General features: G+C 56.7%; 7 protein-coding genes across 7 annotated transcripts; 3 read left to right on the forward strand and 4 right to left on the reverse strand.

Annotated features, from left to right (window-relative positions):
- Nucleotides 1–57: 57 nt before the first annotated feature.
- On the reverse strand, nucleotides 58–2,574 carry LTR77_009231 (uncharacterized protein; the record flags this gene model as incomplete). The annotated part of the gene is made up of 2 exons (XM_064806460.1): nucleotides 58–1,643; nucleotides 1,695–2,574. 2 exons carry the CDS (start codon nucleotides 2,572–2,574, stop codon nucleotides 58–60), a joined length of 2,466 nt encoding a protein of 821 aa, XP_064655277.1.
- Nucleotides 2,575–3,713: 1,139 nt separating this feature from the next.
- On the forward strand, nucleotides 3,714–5,417 carry LTR77_009232 (uncharacterized protein; the record flags this gene model as incomplete). Its single annotated transcript, XM_064806461.1, has 1 exon — nucleotides 3,714–5,417. One exon carries the CDS (start codon nucleotides 3,714–3,716, stop codon nucleotides 5,415–5,417), a length of 1,704 nt encoding a protein of 567 aa, XP_064655278.1.
- Nucleotides 5,418–5,746: 329 nt separating this feature from the next.
- On the forward strand, nucleotides 5,747–8,809 carry FIG4 (phosphatidylinositol-3,5-bisphosphate 5-phosphatase; the record flags this gene model as incomplete). The annotated part of the gene is made up of 1 exon (XM_064806462.1): nucleotides 5,747–8,809. The coding sequence occupies one exon, from the start codon at nucleotides 5,747–5,749 to the stop codon at nucleotides 8,807–8,809; it is 3,063 nt and encodes a 1,020-aa protein (XP_064655279.1).
- Nucleotides 8,810–8,987: 178 nt separating this feature from the next.
- ESA1 (Histone acetyltransferase) lies at nucleotides 8,988–10,730 on the reverse strand (the record flags this gene model as incomplete). Its single annotated transcript, XM_064806463.1, has 3 exons — nucleotides 8,988–10,412; nucleotides 10,549–10,576; nucleotides 10,651–10,730. 3 exons carry the CDS (start codon nucleotides 10,728–10,730, stop codon nucleotides 8,988–8,990), a joined length of 1,533 nt encoding a protein of 510 aa, XP_064655280.1.
- Nucleotides 10,731–10,954: 224 nt separating this feature from the next.
- On the forward strand, nucleotides 10,955–12,094 carry REX4 (3'-5' exonuclease; the record flags this gene model as incomplete). The annotated part of the gene is made up of 2 exons (XM_064806464.1): nucleotides 10,955–11,460; nucleotides 11,533–12,094. The coding sequence occupies 2 exons, from the start codon at nucleotides 10,955–10,957 to the stop codon at nucleotides 12,092–12,094; spliced, it is 1,068 nt and encodes a 355-aa protein (XP_064655281.1).
- Nucleotides 12,095–12,558: 464 nt separating this feature from the next.
- UBA1 (E1 ubiquitin-activating protein) lies at nucleotides 12,559–15,789 on the reverse strand (the record flags this gene model as incomplete). Its single annotated transcript, XM_064806465.1, has 2 exons — nucleotides 12,559–12,697; nucleotides 12,791–15,789. 2 exons carry the CDS (start codon nucleotides 15,787–15,789, stop codon nucleotides 12,559–12,561), a joined length of 3,138 nt encoding a protein of 1,045 aa, XP_064655282.1.
- A 571-nt stretch (nucleotides 15,790–16,360) lies between these two features.
- Nucleotides 16,361–17,422, reverse strand: LTR77_009237 (uncharacterized protein; the record flags this gene model as incomplete). Its single annotated transcript, XM_064806466.1, has 1 exon — nucleotides 16,361–17,422. One exon carries the CDS (start codon nucleotides 17,420–17,422, stop codon nucleotides 16,361–16,363), a length of 1,062 nt encoding a protein of 353 aa, XP_064655283.1.
- Nucleotides 17,423–18,176: the final 754 nt, after the last annotated feature.

Here is an 18,176-nt window from a genome sequence, read left to right on the forward strand (position 1 = left end):
ATCCTCCATCCCTCGGTATCCATTCCCATCGGTCCTGTATACCTCTATCCCCTGGATCTAGTAGAATTGCTGTTGCTGCCCCTGGCCCTGATTATGCTGCTGATTGTGCTGCTCACTCCCATTCCCACCCCCATCCCCCCAAGCAGCCGATACGTGATTCGGCGCCACGTAAAAGTTCTGATACGGATGCTGCGGCAGGTTGAAATCCGCCTTCGCGTACATCGGATTCGGGATGCCTTGGGGCATTTTGCGGGGCATGCCTCCTCCTCCTCCACCTCCTCCTGCACCTCCACTTCCGCCACCGCCGCCAGGGTTGGAAGTGGCAGGATTCATCATCGGCGGCCCACTGGGCTGAACATTCGGCTGCAGCGTCCCCATCCCATTAGATTGTTGCGCGTTAAAGTCGAAACTCTGCTGCTGCTGCTGTGCGAGCATAGCATTCTCCTGCATCTGCCTCTCCCGTGCCTCCTTCGCCTCGCGCTGCAACCGCGCCGCTTCGTGCGTCTGCGCGTACTCTTCGGCCGACATCTGTTCCTCCCAGCCCCATTTCTCCTTCAGCTCTTTGTACACGTACCCGACTTTCCATCCGGTTTCTTTGTTGATTTTCGAGAAGACGCGGAGCACTTCTTCTTGCTCGTTCCGTTGGGTCAGGACCTCCGCGGCGTGCGCGAGCGAGCGGATGGCGACAGAGGCGACGCCGCGGTCTTTGACGTGCGCGGAGATGCCGCAGATCATTTGGGAATGGCGGGATTGCATGTCGGCCATTTCGGGGCTGTTGGTGGGGCTGTAGTAGGGGTTGGTTTGGGAGAGGAGGAGCTGCGCGGTGTGGTAGAAGAGGCGAGCGACGACGGTGCTGCGCTTGATGAGCCAAACTTCGGGGAAGTTGGATCGGGTGGCGGTTTGGTGGGGATAAAGGAAAGCGATGGGGTGCATTGTGCGCGGGATACCGTTGTTCCAGGCATCGGCCATGTCGCGAAGGCGGAGCCATTCTTCGTAGCGCTGTTGTGTGCGCATTTCCTTAAGCTTGGGGTCTTCACCTTCTTTGTAGCGAGGAGTGGTTGCGCGATAGTTGCAGACTTTGGCGATGATGTAAAGCATGCGGTGAGTCCAGATCTCTTCCCGTCCGTTCTGCAGTTCGCGGCTGAAGTCCATGTCCACGCCCCAGTCGTCGGGATCCCAAGCGGCTTGCCAGTTGAAGTGTAGACAGCTGAGCACTTCCAGACCCACGTTGAGCCAGAAACACGCCGCGCCAACTCCTGTCGACCGAGCGTTCCAGCCGCACTCTTTGATCAGAGCTCTCGCACCCGCGATGTGGTTCATTCGCTGTAAAGCACGCTCGGACATGATTTCGTACACATTGAGTATGACAGCTGTGGTCGCACATATGACTGTATCTCGGTTAGGATCTTGCAGGTTCTTGAGCAGGTGTCGCGTGGCGGTATCGTAGTAGTGTAGCGCCTTTTCCTCGTTGTAAGCCGGGTTGACGAGCTGAAGATGCCGCGCGCCGCAGGCCAAGAAAGCGTTTAGAAGCATCGGCTCCGACAGAGAGTGGAAAGGAAGTAGTTGCGAGAAGTGCTTGTGCGAGTCCATGCTGTCCATCCAAAGGCCGACTTCTTCTACGAAGACTTGCATGAAGAGCGTTTCTGCTTGATGTCAGTATGACATGGACCCACATTCTGAACAAGGCCACTCACCTTCTTGATCATCAATGTAATCCTTCCGCTCCTCATTGCTCGTCTGCAACACTCCATTTGGACCGACGTTATAGCTCCCGACAGACCCAGGGTGCAGACTGCTGTTGTCTGAATTTCCACTGTGTCGTGACTCGACCGTAGAGCCAGAAGGCGGTGGTTGCAGATGGTGATTATGCTGGTCCTGCTTGAAAAATGGGTCGTACATATTGCCCAGTTCTGGCGCGGGAGGAGGCTCCGGGTACGGATTCTGCATGTTTCCATGCATCTGCGGCAATGGCTGATGCGCCATGTTAGGTGCCGGAGGCGCAGGCTGGGCATACTCGAAGGTCAAGCGGGGGTCCATCGGCACAGCTTTTGGTGGATCGCGCTGCTGCTGCTGCTGCTGCTGCTGCTGCGGTCGCGGCCGCCTGTACAGCTGCAGTCCACCCTGATACTCGCTCGCTATCTCGCGCGACTCGTCCAGAAAATTGACCTTCCATTCTGAAGTGCCAAAGGCTGTCAACAGCGTAGGAGGCCGCTCCGCCCAGATGTCGATGAAGTTCAGCCTTACGCCGCGCTTGCATTCCCGGTTGCTTTTCCTGCAGTTGTTACAAACCGGTAGTCCCTCGTCGCATTTCAAGTGTCTTTCCCGACATGTCAGACACCCTGTTCGCACACGTTTGGCCTTGCTGAGAGGCTCGCCATCCTGCTCTGGGTTCACAGAGTCTTTCTTGGTATCTGCCTTTGCCTTCTTGACCGGCTTCTTGCCTGTGGGTAGTGGAGACTCCTTGCGCTTCTTGCTCGAGATAGTGCCGTCGCCATTGATTGACTGGTCGGAGGAGGCAGGCGTCAGTGCTGTGACTGGATATGGCCCGTACTGTGGTTCCGAGCCAGGCTGCATGTATGCAGACTGGTCTGCCGTGGCCGCCAGCGTAGCCGGAGTGTGGGCGCGCAAGTCGAGACCTGCGCTTCGGTCTGGGCTATATATGTTCTGCTATCGCAATATGCACATTATGAGGCAATTGAGTCTGTCGTGATGCCGGTATTCACGTCGGCGCACTGTCTCCGCTTGGAAGCCTGCTGGCAGACTCTTCGCTCGTTTCCGCACGTCCGGATTGCGATGGTGGTTTCTTGGTGAGCAGGAGTCTTGATCAGTCCTCCAGTCGCCGCGCTGTTGCAAGTCTTGCGCGCGTAGGGTTGTTATGTGTGTACCGGACTGGAAGTGATGTTGAAGGTGAGGTCTGCAACACGCGAAGCCTCGGAGCAGATCTCGTGTGGGACTTCCCTTTGACTTTGACACGGACAAAGCGCCGTCCGTGCGGTCAGCCAAAACCCGCTCTCTCGCAAGAATATTGGCCTTAGAAGATATTGAAGAAGATTGTCTTATATCACCGCGACATTTGGACGGCGAAACCTGGAAATGCAACGCGAGCTGCACCACATCATTGCGGAGCCTTAAGACAGGGGTGTTATACGACGACCGATCGCCGACCAGCGCCTGCATGTATCTTCTACTGATCGTCCCGAATTCCAAATCCTCGGGCCTGGAGTGGTGTGCCGTCTCGTCTTTCGCGACCAGCGACGATCAAGAAGCTCACCAATCTGTGCTCGAGCATAGCATCGAGTTTGGGAGATGTTCGCTCGTTGCAGACGATCGCCGTGCATTGTTGTGGCTTAAGCCACTCGGCAATACTACCAGCTGCCGATGACAAGCAGTGAAGGAGTGTTGCAGTACGCAATGATCGCTCCGAGGCGTAATGGAAGCGACTGAACTTTACGATTGCATGGCAGTCTGGAACGTGACATGTATACATATCTACAGAACTGACTCCACGATACCTCCCACAGCAGGCAGTCCTCGAACTCGATGCTTCGCGGGTAGCAGTGCAGAGGCTCTCTTGTGCCATTGGCTACTTTCAATGGCTGGCTTGTCCCGCAGACCGAGCAGCCGACGCAGCCTGGAGCCTCACCTCCACCATGGCACATCGCTAGCTCCAGCAATGCGCCTATACCCCTACGTAGTCCTAGCAGAGGCAGTCCATGTCCGCCAAGTATGAACCTGTGAGCGAAGGAGAGGAGCGACCGCCCGGCAGCGCTGGCTCCAATGACTCCTTCAGCGGCACCCACCTGACTCCCGAGTCGGATTCTGACGACGATGATGAACTCGAGCACCTGGAAGCGGGGGAAGGGTATGAACTGAAAAGCCTGCCCAAGTATGGCGAGAAGAGTCGGGAAACCCAGAAGGGTGCAAGCGCAGGCGCAGAGGACGACGATGAAGACGACTCAGATTACGATGAAGCAGACACCGCCCTCGGCGGCCGCAAGAGCACTAGGAGAGACAGTGTCGCCTCCTTCGAACTCTACACCCCCGACGAAGAGCGCAAAGTACGGCGCAAACTGGACACCCGCCTTGTCCTCTTCGTAGCTGTATTATACCTCTTCTCGTTCCTCGATCGTAGTAATATCGGCAACGCAAAAGTCGCTGGCCTGACGGAGGACTTACACCTTTCGAACGACCAGTTCGAATGGCTACTTACGGCGTTTTACATCACATACATCCTTTTCGAATGGATGACATTGTGCTTCAAGGTGTTCCCTCCGCACATCTACATCTCGGTCTGTGTCTGTGCCTGGGGCGTGCTGGCATCATTACAGTCTTTGGCGACTAGTTGGGCCTACATGCTCGTTCTACGAGCTTTCCTCGGCATTGGAGAGGCAGCCTTCGTTGGCATACCCTTCTACCTATCATGGTTCTACAGACGCGAAGAGCTAGCCCTGCGCGTCGGCCTCTTCATCGCAGCAGCACCTCTCGCAACCACCTTCGCTAGTTCCCTCGCCTGGGCTATAGTACGTTTCGGCGACAAGACTGGCATCGCCTCCTGGCGCCTCCTCTTCCTCCTCGAAGGCTTCCCCGCCTGTCTGGTAGCCGTCTGGGCCTGGTTCTGGATCCCAGACTCTCCCTCCACCGCGCGCTGGCTCAACGCTCGAGAGAAGAAAATCGCGACTCTCCGCATGCGCAAAGAGAACATCGCCGCCACCTCGAAATCCGGCACACCATCTGCGTCTGCGCAGGTTCCCCGCCACAAGCGCAAATTCCAATGGCACCTCGTCCTCTCCACCCTCCGCGACCCGAAATCCTACCTCACCGCCGGCATGTTCTTCTGCTGCAACGTCGCTTTCTCGAGCATGCCGGTCTTCCTCCCCACCATCGTCAATGGGATGGGCTTCTCGAAACTCGCCTCCCAAGGCCTCGCCGCTCCACCCTTCCTCTTCGCTTTCGTCTCCGTCCTCCTCACAGCCTTCATCTCCGACCGCATCCGCAGCAGAAGCGGTCCGATGCTCTTCCACTCCCTCCTTGCCCTCACCGGCTACCTCGTCGCCACTATCGCCGGCATCCTGCACGCTGGCCCTACGATCCGCTACCTCGCCACCTTCCCCATCTGCGCTGGTTTCTTCTCCGCCGTGACGATCGTTATTACCTGGACGATCAACAACCAGGTTTCCGACGAGGGTAAGGGGACGGGGATGGCGGTGTTGAACGTTTTCGGGCAGATGGGGCCGCTGGTGGGGACGAGGTTGTACCCGGAGAGCGATGCGCCTTTTTTTGTGAAGGGGATGGGGGTTTGTGCGGGGGCGATGGGGGTGGTGGGGTTGTTGGCGTGGGCGTTGAGGGTTGTGTTGTCCAGGGGGAACAAGAGACGGGGTAGGGGTTGGGAGAAGGGCGGGTTTATGTATATTACCTAGTTGAGGGATTGGTGGATCTGTTATGAATTTACGATTTCTATTTGGATGAGAGTACGGCGTGTTTCCTACCGTGTTGTGAAATGTAGTAGATGTGTTGGCGACTGGGACAGCAGATATGTCTTGGCGCTGCTGTCACCTCACTTCTGCTGAATAGCTCGCTACACTTTGGATCTTCCTTCAATGAACCTTTACACCACATCAAGTCAATACCGAGAAAAGGGCACCATATTGAAGACAGAACTAAGTCGATCTTTACGACCGTGGACGCGCCCGAAATGAGTATTGAAGTCGGACCATGACGATGACCCGGTGTCTAAGCCGCCGCTATCATGGACTCTGGACCTGTCGACGCGGCGCCTTACGCTCATACGGATTATGATGACCCGATTCAACCACCGTCGCCGGAGCAGGAGCGCTTAGAGAAGCCGCGGAAACATGCGTTCCGTAGTACTTCCACCAGACGGAGCGCGGGCGATGACCTTCGGCGGACCATGTCCGAGTTATCAGTGAATGGCACTCTGGATGGCGCTGCAGCAGAGCAGGCGACTAATGCAGACGCTGGCCCCCCAGAGGATACGCCTCAGTACCCCAGAGTAGGCGCCACCGACGAGCAAGTCAAAGAAGCAGTAGCGGACGAAGACGAGAACCCCGAGATCAAAGCGCCATCACGAGATCGCTCGAGCGAAGCTACGCCGCGAGAACCAAGTCTCCACCGCATTTACAAGCTCACGCTCTACGAGACGAACGCGCGATACTGGATTACCGGCGCCGACATTGCAGACAAGCAGTTTAGAATGCTGCGCATCGACAGGACGTCTGCGCCGGGCCAGATCGCGCTGTTCGAGGATGACACGACGTATGACCGGCGGCAGATGAATGAGGTCCTCGCCAGTATCGATGAAGGGAATAAATCGACAGGCGGGTTGAGGATGAAGTGTACTTTCTGGGGCTTGCTCGGCTTCATCAGATTCACGGAGGCGTACTATATGCTCATCGTCACGCAGCGAAAGCAGGTTGCTATGATTGGAGGGCACTATGTCTACCAGGTAGAGGGAACGGAGCTCGTGCCTTTGACGACTGGTGCAAGTAGCAGGTTTGTTCGCGATCGCAATCCGGAGGAGACGCGGTTCTTGAATGTTCTGAACAATCTGGATTTGAGCAAGTCGTTCTACTTCAGTTACTCATACGACATCACGCACTCGCTACAGCACAACATCATCCGGCAGCGGCAGGCTATGAATGAAGGCCAGCATCAAGCGGATCAGGCGTTCAACAGCATGTTCGTTTGGAACCACCATCTGCTGAAGCCGGCGATATCTGCGCTGAAGCATCCGTTCAACTGGTGTCTGCCGATTATCCATGGCTTCATCGATCAGGCTGCCTTGGACATCTTCGGAAGAGCGGTATACATCACCATTGTTGGCCGACGGTCACGGCATTTCGCTGGTGCGCGGTTTCTCAAGCGCGGCGTCAATGACCTGGGGTACGTGGCGAATGATGTCGAGACCGAGCAGATTGTCTCCGAAAAGCTCACGACGTCCTTCCACGCCCCTGGTCCGAGACTGTACTCCAGCCCTACCTACACCTCCTTCCTCCACCACAGAGGCAGTATACCGCTGTACTGGACACAAGATAACAGCGGTGTGACACCCAAGCCAGCCATTGATCTCAACCTTCAAGATCCGTTCTACCAACCCGCTGCGCTGCACTTTGACAACTTGTTCGGAAGATATGGCTGCCCTGTGTCGGTGCTCAACCTCATCAAGTCTCGTGAGCGCACACCGAGGGAGTCAAAACTCCTCGTCGAGTTCGAAAAGTGCATCGACTACCTCAACCAATCATTACCAGAGGGCAAGAAGATCATGTACAAAGCCTTCGACATGAGCCGAGCTTCGAAGACTCGTGGAGGTGATGTTATTGGCAGCCTCGAGGTTATTGCGAAGGAAATTGTTGCGCAAACCGGCTTCTTCCGGAATGGGGACGAAGGGTTCGACGAGCCGGTTGTGCAGAATGGGATTGTACGGACTAACTGCATTGACTGTCTTGATCGGACGAATGCTGCGCAGTTCGTCATTGGGAAGCGAGCTTTTGCATTGCAACTACAGGCTCTAGGGGTGATTGATCGGGATGAAGTCGACTTCGACACCGACGCTGTCAATGTGTTCACTCACATGTTTCACGATCACGGCGATACCATTGCTGTGCAGTACGGCGGCTCGCATCTGGTGAATACGATGGCAACGTACCGGAAGCTGAACCAGTGGCAGAGCTCTTCGAGAGACATGGTTGAGAGCTTCAAGCGCTACTACCACAACTCATTTCTGGACAGTCAAAGACAGGAGGCGTACAACCTCTTCCTAGGCAACTACGTCTGGGCCCAAGGCCAGCCTCTCCTCTGGGATCTACCAACAGACTACTACCTCCACCACGGCGACCCAAAGGCCTGGCTCGAGCGAAAACGACGCAACTACATCTACTGGTTCACCCCCGAACACCTCGACACCCGCACCCTGCCTCCAACCCTCCACCTCCTACGCGACAAGCCGGAAGCCAAAGACGACATCCGCACCTACGACGACTACTGGCTCGAATGCTACCGCCCGGCCGCCCTCTCCACCCTCGGCAAAGTCTACTCCTACCGCCTCAACAGCTCCAACAAATTCCTCCCCGACCGTCCACAACGCGACAGCAGATCCGACTTCAGCCCGTTCAAAACCCGTCTCGACCCGCAACGCGCCGCCCACGACGCTACAGAAAAGAAAGCCCAACGCCGTGTCAAAATCGCCGACGGAGACCCAACAGACTCCCCTCGTCCGCCGACAGAATCCGCGCATTCCCCACCCGCAACGACGACGAACAACGAAAAACCCAGCATCCTCCGCGAACCCACCACCGACCGCCACTACCACCCCTCCCCTCCACCACAACCCTCAACAGAGCTTGGCGGAGGAGGCGCCGCGGTCAAACCGGCCGATAAAGCGCAAATGCACCTCTGGACCCTCAACCAATTCCACCTGCAATCGCTGCACCCTTCCGTCTCACCATCGGAAACTGCTGAGTATACACGTTATATCTCCCACCCGCTCCATCTCCCCCTCGTCGTGTCCACCGAGTTACCCTCGGACGCGAATCTAGACTACGTAGAGTACGTGCACAAACCCGGCGGCAGCGCACGAGATGATTTCGAGGACGCCGACGAGGCGGGGTTGTTGGGGCAAGGGGTAGGAGAAGCGGATTTAGCAGCGTATGCGGAGTTTGTGGGGGAGAGGGAGGGGTTGACGGTCGGGGAGGAGGATGGGGGGACCAAGCGGTATAAGGCGTATCGGCAGTGGTTGAGGGGGAAGAGCTTGTTCAAGCAGAGTAAGGTTGATCCGGAGTATAAGGGGGGGTGAGCGGTTGTTAATGGTGGGGGTGGGGGGATGAGCGCGGAGTTAGGCGTTCTGCATGTTTAGACGGAAAGGACGAGCATTTGTGATATTTTGCCCTTCCAATGCCGCTGGGTATCAAGCACCACCAACGCCTCGCTAAATCACATCTCCCTTCCCACAATCCTACATGTATGTGGACATACTACCAATTCCACGTCCTAGCCGCGGCCGTAAAAACCGGCGGCCGCCACTGCAGCCTCTCGGCCTCAATGACCCGCCTCCCCTTCACCCGCTCCTTCTCCTTCTGCTTCTCCCGCTGCGCCACCACCCCGTCCGTCAACACAATCACATGGTTCTTGTTACTATACCGCAGCATGTTCAAATTCTGCAGCGTGTGCAGCACATCGTTCGTCGTCATCGCCAGCGCCTGGCCGAGCTCTTCTACCGACATCATCGGGGTCCCCTCATTTTCACGCTCGATGAGCAGGTCGACTATGACTTCTTGCCAGTAGGCGCGGTAGCCGAGCAGTCCGAGATCTGAGAGGGGTTTCTCCGGGGAGCCGAGTTTGTTTTCGATTTTGGAGAGTTCGTAGGAGAACTGGATGAGCAGTTTGCCGAACCCCTTGCGCTGGTATTGCGGGAGGGTGAGGATACAAGCGACGTTGTAGCCTTCGGCGCATTCTTTTTCTTTGGAGAAGTAGCCGATGAGGTGGTGTCCGTGGGCGGTGCGCTCGGTCATGCAGTAGAAGAGGAAGGGGTCGACGTCGTAGTACAGCGTTTTATGGTCGAGGAAGAGTTTGGACAGCAGGCAGAGGTTGCGACACCATGTCCTCTGCCGCCGGCCGTCGATTTCGAAGAAGCTGACGCTGTCGTCGCGGTAGATTTCGTTGCCCGGCGGGTGCAGCAGGGTGCACTTTTTGCGGTGCCGCCCGAACTGCGTGCTGTTGCCGAAGTAGGAGAGGCAGAATTCGCAGATGTAGACGAGCTCGCTGTCGGCGAATTCGGCGGGGTAGGGGGAGAAGTACCACGGCTCGACTTCGTAGGTGCCCATTTGGATGCGCTCGAGGTTGCGCACCCGGGAGATTTCGGTCTGGTTTTGCGTCATGCTGCCGCCCGTGCGGAGCTTTTCGATCTCTTCTTCGCGGGAGTAGGGGACGTGGGGAGGTGCGGCTTTGGCGGCTGCCGCGGCTTCTTGGGTGTCGACCAGGTCGACGAGGGATTCGTCTTCGGGTTGAGGGGTGCCCGTGGAGTCGTCGCGAGTTATGGTGGCAAGGGCTGGGTCGCGATTCTCTTTGCCGCCAGTGAGGGAGGGGCGGCGGCTGGATAGTTGGGACATGTCCATGGGGGTAGCGGAGGCATCGCGGCTGTCTGATACTGTTCGTGGTCGTTTCTGGGATCTGCCTGTGTCCGGAACTTGCAGGTTTTTGGATTGCTGGTTCGTCTTCTGCTTGTTCTTCGTGTCTGGCTTTTCGGGCAGAGGCCATTCCACTTCCTTGGAGAGGTTCAGTCGCTCAGCGGCGACCCATTCATCCAGACGCTTGTTGAACTCCTCGTAGTGGACGTAGAATGTTGGCTTGCCCCGGCGAGTTTGCATGGAAAGGATTTCTGCTTTCCGTTCCTCGCTGTCCTACGTTGTGTTAGCAGTTGTATTGTATTCCGCAATCGCCCGGCCATTATGGAGGGAGTGTAGTGTCTGGCACAAGAACGTAGCAATGCTCGCCATCGCCACGCCACTGAAGCCGTCCTAAGGGGATGCTGCTCACCTTCTCAACCCAGACCTTGACGCCGATTCTGTGACAACCACCATCAGCAAGTCGCTCAGAACCATGAGTATCATCGTCGTCGTCTTCTGTAATCATTCATACCTCAACGTCGCCAACGTCGCATGCCCTCTTTCTGGCTCTCGATCATCGCCGCCACCAGCGTGATCATTTCGCGGCGCCATGATTATGCGCAGACTCTTCAGCGAGATCTGAAGTTATGAGTGTGAAAATGTGAGTTTTGATGTCGCTGGGAAGAGATGTTGTCGCCTTCGAAGACGCGGCTTGTACAAATTGCGCCCGAAGGCTTGGCTGCGACTGCCTCTTCAAGAAAAAGTTCCAGATCACCCCAGGCTTGGGGCATTCAGGGCACTTCCACAACAACATGCCCCTTCGATAACCAGAGGCGATGTCAGGCTTGAAGGGGACAGAGGTGTCGAGCAACTGGAAGAAGCTGCAAGAGAAGCTCCAAGCAGAGAAGAAGAATCAACCGCAGCAGAGCAATGGCGTGAAGCGCAAGAGGCCCGACAACGACAAGCCAAAAGCCGCGAATGCATTCAAGAAGCCAAAGACCACAGGCGCAAGACCACTCAAGCCAGTACGACCTCACAAGATGGGCACCACCACCTCCACCCCCACCTCACAACCCCCCCTCCGCTCCTCGCTCACCACCACCCACGACATCCCCCCCTCCGACTTAACAGCCGCCTACGGCACCCACTCTTCGACTCCTCTCTCGACTCCTCTCAAACACAAGGATGAAGTGAACGCCGGCCTCCACCCCACCCACAAGATCGGCAAATACCTCGCCCTCGACTGCGAAATGGTCGGCACCGGGCCCCCACCCCACTTTCCCGACCACATCCTCGCCCGCGCGAGTCTGGTGAATTTCCACGGCGAGCAGGTGTACGACTCGTACGTGCTGCCGCCGCCGGGGTTCGGGGTGGAGGATATTAAGGACTACAGGACTTTCGTGTCGGGGATTAGGGCGGAGCATATCCGGCCCGGGGTCGCGAGGCCGTTTGGCGAGGTGCAGAAAACCGTCGCTTCACTCCTCTCCGGCCGTATCCTCGTCGGCCACGCACTAAAGAATGATCTTGTGGTCCTGGGACTCAGTCATCCGAAGAGGGATCTAAGGGATACGAGCCGCTACGCGAAGTTCAGAATCGAGAGTAAAGGCAAACCCCCCGCGCTGAGGAATCTGGCGAAGCAGGAGTTAGGATGGGCTATTCAGGAGGGGGAGCACTCGAGTGTGGAGGATGCGCGGGCGGCGATGGGGTTGGTGAGGAAGGAGAGGGTGGGGTTTGAGGAGGAGAGTCGGAGGGTGTTTGGGGTAGGGAGGAAAGATGACGGGAACAAGGGGAAGGGGAGGGGTGAGCTGGATAGGGAGGAGGATGGTGGGGAGGCTGATGAGGACGATGATATGGATTTGCTGGATGGCGAGGAGGGCGAGGACGAGGTTGATGGCGATGAGGCGCCCGCGAAGGCCAAAGTCACGGCGACGGTGAAGAAGAAGTATAAGAAGAAGAAACGGACGAAGCGCAAGTAGCCCTCCTGACAGTGCTCTCAAGCAGCATGTGCGGCCTTCTGCCAACACCCTCAGAGCTCTTGTGTCACCTTTTCCTGTGCTCTCATCCGTCTCGAAGCCTTCGTTCTATGCCGCTTCAGCCCACTCCTCTTCTTACTGCGAGCTGAGAGAACGGGACGCTAGAGAACTCACGTGGGATGGTGAGTTCATTGCAAATGTCATGCTCATTCTACAAAGCTACTGAACTACCCATCATCTATGCCTTCCACCATGAGCAGAGCAACAATTTCCGCATCAGTGTATGGCAGCCATCGAACACCACACTCCATCATTTCCCATCCAGTCTTCTCATTCTGAACCTTCCCATACCCATCCCCACTCTCGAAACTCCACTACAATGCAATAGCCATATCCATATCCCTCACCCCTCACTTTCCATCTTCCATCTTCCGCTTCCTCCCACACTGCTGCACCAGCAGGCCATCCTACTTCCCCAGCTTCAGCATCACATACGGCACCTCGATATCCTCCTCCGTCGCGTCCTCGCACGTAATCTCCAGAATCACATTCTTCTGGTGCGCCGGGATGTTCTTGCGGGAGATGTGCTCGACGAGCTCGGACATCCTATTCCAAAGTCAGTGCCATGTCGCGTGTAAAGAGAAGGGAGGGCCTGCTCATTCTTCGCAGGAGGGGGGAAGGGGGAGAGATGGAACTCACTTCATCGGCAAGCGATCCTTATTCCTCGCCGCAGGGTAGAAGCTCGCGTACAGCAAACTCACCCCCGAACTAATCATCGAGATGGTAAGCCCCTTTTTCGCGAAATCGTCAATGAACTGCTGCAACGTCACATCCTCCGTCTCAAACCGATCCCACAACTTATCAATCACCACCTCCCCGTCCGGCCCCTGATACGTGCCCTTCGGACTCGCAATCGGCTCACTGAAGCCAAAGAACGGCAGCGCTAGGTTGACGAAGCCGTTCTTGTACTGCTCAATGTCCGTCTTGCCGTCGATGATCTTGTACAGCTCCAGCACCACCAAGCCCGTGACGAGGGCGGTGGTGGTCGCGATGGCGGGGATGATCTTGCCGGCGATGAATTTGGTCTTGTGCCGGTCCGCGGTCGCGATCTTGTAGTTCTCCGCGCGTAGGTTGGAGGCGGCGGTGATGAAGTCGATGTGGAAGTTTGTGTCGTCGTCTTTTTCGAACTCGACGGGCGTGAGGCGGAAGGAGCCGAGGGTCTTGGGTTGCGGGAGGGATTGGGCGATGGTTTCGAGTTGGGACTCGTCGTCCGCGGGGCCGTTGGCGTTGGGGTCGGGCTCTTTGTCGTCGGCTTGGATCTTGACGTTCGCATCGGGCTTGAAGTCGGGCACCATCATGTTGTCCAGAATGTTGGTGATTCGGCTGCGGTCGGTGGTTGGCTTGATGCCGTAGTTGAAGGCGTGGAGGTTGGCGGCGGCGAGGACGAAAGTGTAGTGAGTGGAGTTGTTGGGGTCGAAGGTAAGCGCATCAGGGGCACGCTTGGGTCCGGACCAGAAGGGCTGACCGGAGGAAGTCTGAGAGTCCTTCGGGAAGTTGTAGAGGAGTTGCTGGATGGCGTTGTTGTACTGCTTCTCGAACTGCATGCGCGCCCATTTGACACAGTCTTCGAACGATTCCGGCTTCTCTGTGACGAGGAAGTCGCGCAGAGTCTCCAGCGTCTGCTTCTCGTTGCCGGACTGCTTGAGTGCGCTGCCAAGATAGTCCTTCTGAGTGAGGTAGGTGTTGACGATCTCAGGCGGACCCGCGAAGTAGGTGTGGAAGAGGTCCTTGGCCCACGCGATGGTGTGCTCGATGCGGTTCGGGAAGGAGCGGAGAGTACACATTGGGAACGACTGCTCAGGAGGGTCCTGCGAGCTGGAGTACGATTCCGTCTCACGCGGCAGCACAACCTGCGTGTTGCCTTTTGTACCGAGCGTTCCGCTGTCTAGCAGAGGCTTGCGGAAGAACACACATCTCCTGTCGACGTATGTCCTGGCATCCACATTGTCCAGAGCGTTCGTAACACCATCAAGAGACTCCCAGAAATCTTCGTTGAAGATCTCCTCCGTCTCCTGCGACACACGATCCTTAAGCATGTTGATGTGGCCGTTGAGGTCCGGGTTCATGGCCTGGACTGCTTTCGAAGCGCATTCGCTCTTCAGCTCGCCAACATCCTTGGGACGGAACAAGAACTGCCGGTTGAGATTGCTCCTCTCGATCTGGTCCATGTCGGTGACGCTGATCTTGCCTTTGGGACCAGTCGCCAGTCCGATCATAGCCCAGTTCTTCAGCATCTCGCATCCGATCGCACCTGCGCCGACCAAGAACTGCTGCACGTTGCTTAGCTTGTCCTGGTACTCCTTCCCAAACACCGCGATCTGCCCATCGTATCGTGTGCCGAGCGGCTTGCACTGCTCTTCGCTGCGAGTGGTGGAAGTTGGTAGCGACTCAAGCGAGTCGAAGTAGAGCCACTGCTTGACAGGGTGAAACTTGCCAGAGACAGACTTCAGCACCTCCTGAGCGGCCAGACCACCGAAGAACGCTGCCATCGGCGACAAATCTCCGCGAGCCTGATACGACAGCTCCTTGATGATCTTCTCGTCCAGCTCAACCTCTTCTCCACTCTCCTTCGCGATGTCCTGCGCCAGCTTCATGACCTCCGCCGCATCCGCATCGCTGTGTGGCCGTGGGAAGCTGCCCTCCTTCTCCGCAAACGCATGCAGCGCCTGTACACCCACATGCAACTGCCCTGGCCGGTCGAACTTGGCAAAGTCCGAGATCAACTGCTCCGGCTGCTTCAACTGCTTGCTGAAAGGCTCAAAGTCCATGATCTTCGGCATCTTGACCTGTGTGTACAGTCCTCCTCGCTTGTACTGTCCGAGCCCTGACACGTCGCCGATGGAGAATGTGTATGGTCCCTTCACAGTGATCTTGCGCGGGTTCCCATCGTTGAGACCCTCCATGCCCTCCACTTCTGAGAATGTAACGAAGTCCCCATCTTCTAGCCCATGCCGTGTCTCATCCAGTGCCGACACCAGCCCATCCGAGTCGACACCTGCCACGATACCGCTGAGTGGGTTCTCGCCGGTAGGATCGCCGCATGTGAAGTTCTTCCCGAAGTCCGTGAACAAGAATCCAAACAGCCCATACGTATCCGTAATCACCACATAGATCCCATTCTGATGACAGTAATCCGAAATGGTGATCTGATCCTTCAACGCCGTATCCGTCAACACCACCACCTGATACTGCTTCAACGCCTCCAGATCCCCCGTCAAGCTCTTTCCCTTGTGCACATTCACCGGCGTGTACGGGTTCAGCTCGCTGACCCGCGGCGCCGTGACATCTGCTCTCCCCTTGCCCACGTCCTCCGGGTGCAGGAAGAACTGCGAGCTCAGGTCTTCTATCGCCGCCGGCTTGGGGTCGAACAGCGTCAAGCTCTTCACGCCCGCCAACGCAATGTTCTTCGCAATCTCCACGCCCAGCCCGCGCATACCGCTGACCAGCACGTTCGACGAGCCCATACGCTTCATCGCCTCATGACCAAGAACGTACAGCTGCCTGGAGTACAGGCTCTCGTCGATGTCGCCGTTTGCCTGCTGCTTAAGCTGCTGGGCCGTAGCGTGGGTGTCCATGCCGCCGCCGTTGCCATTACCGGCGGCGGCACCGTTCAGGTGCGCGTTGCTCTGCTCAGTCATGGCTTTCTTGTGTTGATGCTGATTGCTGCCCACTGGCTCCTCGCCGGAAAGACGACGTTTGGTACCCAGCTTGCCTGCTTCTCTGGGTGGAATGGTGGGTAGGTATTGTGTGTTGTGGTAAAGGAAGGGATGAGTGAACGCTAGACTGAGGCTGTGCAAAGCAACAAGTGTCGAGGTGTCAAGGTGAGGTGATGGAGTGGGTGGAGCTTGGTGGCGGTTTTGTAAGCGCGAGAGAGGTCCGACGTGTTGGAGCAAGGCAAACGCTGGCCTTGGCCTCAGGTTGCGCCTGCCTGATGCAATGACGCTGCTTTCTAACAGTTTCTAATCAATTCTCAACCAATGACGGGTCGAGAAGCATGTGACAGCCTGGAGGGTGAGACATTGCAGATATGAAAGGCATAGTTTGGGTATCACTGTTAGACATTCATACTACAGTATAATAGGATCGTCCTGCCTGAAGCGCAGTCTCGTGGAAAGTCCGCCTACAGGCCGTAACTCGCTCGTCCTCCAAGTCCATCAATCGTGCCGTCGTAAAATCTTTAATCATATCTCCTCCTGCCCTCCAGTGCCATCACAAGGGAGCGAAGAGTGCCTCCATCCCGGAGTACGGTCCTAGCTCGTTGAACCCACTACCATCTGATGGTATTGGGCCCGAAGCATCCATAGCCTCCTCCATATTCTCCCTTGCCGCACGCTCGGCCAACGCTGTCGTCTCCTCGTACCCTCCTTCCACCTCCCACATCGAGACCGTCCCGTGAGCCGACCCACTCTCCCCATGAGCACGACGAGTATCATATGCTGCAACGCAATCAGTACCCGAAGTCCGCTGCACCTCAACAAACCCGTCAGCAGCATACCGCTCATGTTGCAGCAATTGAATCGCTTGCGCCACCTTCTTCGCCCGATTCTCAGCCATTTTCGTTTTCCTTTCCTCCCTCGCAGCTTCCCTCTTCGCAAAATGCGCCTTCAAATCCCCGTGCGCTAGCTTCGCCAGCGCCTCAACATCGCTCCGCATGAACATCGTCGTGACCACACTCGAGACCATGTACGTCCCGTATCTCAAAACCGGCAAACCACCCGGATGCCGATTAAGCATTTTCGCTGCGGGATGCTGGTTCGGCAGTAATTGGTTCTCTTTGAGATCATACTGCGCTTTGGCATCCGTCTTGGTGATTTTTTCCGGCCAGTGCTTCCCATCGCAGTCCCGACAGCAGCGGAGCCCGTTCATCATGATGGCGGTCCGGATGCTTTTCTTCCCACAGAAGACACAGTGGCGGTCCATCCAGTTTAGGAGTCCTGACGGGCCGCCGCGGAGGAAGTCGCGCTTCTTCTGTAGCTCTGGCCGTGCTGGGAGGTAGTTCGTGATTTCCTGGTGGCGGATGAGCCAGAGGCGTGCCCAGGAGAAGGTTCCGTCTCGCAGGGCGTGGCAGGTTGCCGCGAGAGCATCGAAGGAGTGATGGCGCTTGGTGTCCGGTTGATTGGAGGGCGCGACGTAGTTTGCTTTGGCTGCTGCGTCGGGGTCGTGAGTGGGGAAGAGGTAGTCTAGGATTTCGTGCTGGAGCTCGGAGGGGAGTGCTGTGAGGTGGTCTTTTGGCTCCTTGGTGAGGTCGATGGTGTTGGATGGGCCTGCCATCGCGGATGGCTGGGCGGTCCACCAGTACAGGTTCCAATTCCAAGACCTGGTGCTTCTAGTATGTCACACAGGGTGTAGTCGTCCCGTTTCAGGGATCCAGCGCGACGTCAGCCTTCGTGAGCCGGGCAGCCTCCGTGAGATCCAGCAAGTGGAAGGCAAATGGCTCACTCAGCGCATCGGTCGTGTTTCCTTTTGTTGAGCTCGTGACAAGGTACGTGTACGCGAGACGGTATATCTACGACAAGTGGATGTTTGTGTCAAGAGTATCGTCGAATGGAAGAAGAGATGGAGGTGAGCGTGAGGGGTGGCCGAGCGCTGGAGAAGGACTTGCTGCCTCGACTTCACTTCATCTTGGACCTCACTTTATCAACAACATCCAACATTTTCCCCTTCCGCGTGTTTCCCACACGATACCTACAGATGCAATCGCTCTCCACGCATGTGATTGTAGAAGCATCCCACGCGAACCAAGGATGCTACTCCCCCAGCGGCAACGCAGGGAAAATTGGGCCAGCATGATGCTAAAGCGACGTCCAGCTGATACGGCGCCTCTATCTTGCTACAGCATGCATCTTCTGGTAATAACATCGTGATGATGCCGGAATCCTCTCCAAGGACTGGACGGCTACTCTTCTGCTTATATGTAGGTGAGGTGAGCTATTGAACGAGTACAGTATCTTCTTCCTCCATTTCGAAACCCTTTGACCTCACCAATTAAAATAACTCCAATCTCGCAAGAAATACAGCAAGACAC

The sequence above is a fragment of the Saxophila tyrrhenica genome (assembly GCF_035928015.1).
Source record: "Saxophila tyrrhenica strain CCFEE 5935 chromosome Unknown scaffold_17, whole genome shotgun sequence".
NCBI classification, from domain to species: domain Eukaryota; kingdom Fungi; phylum Ascomycota; class Dothideomycetes; order Mycosphaerellales; family Extremaceae; genus Saxophila; species Saxophila tyrrhenica.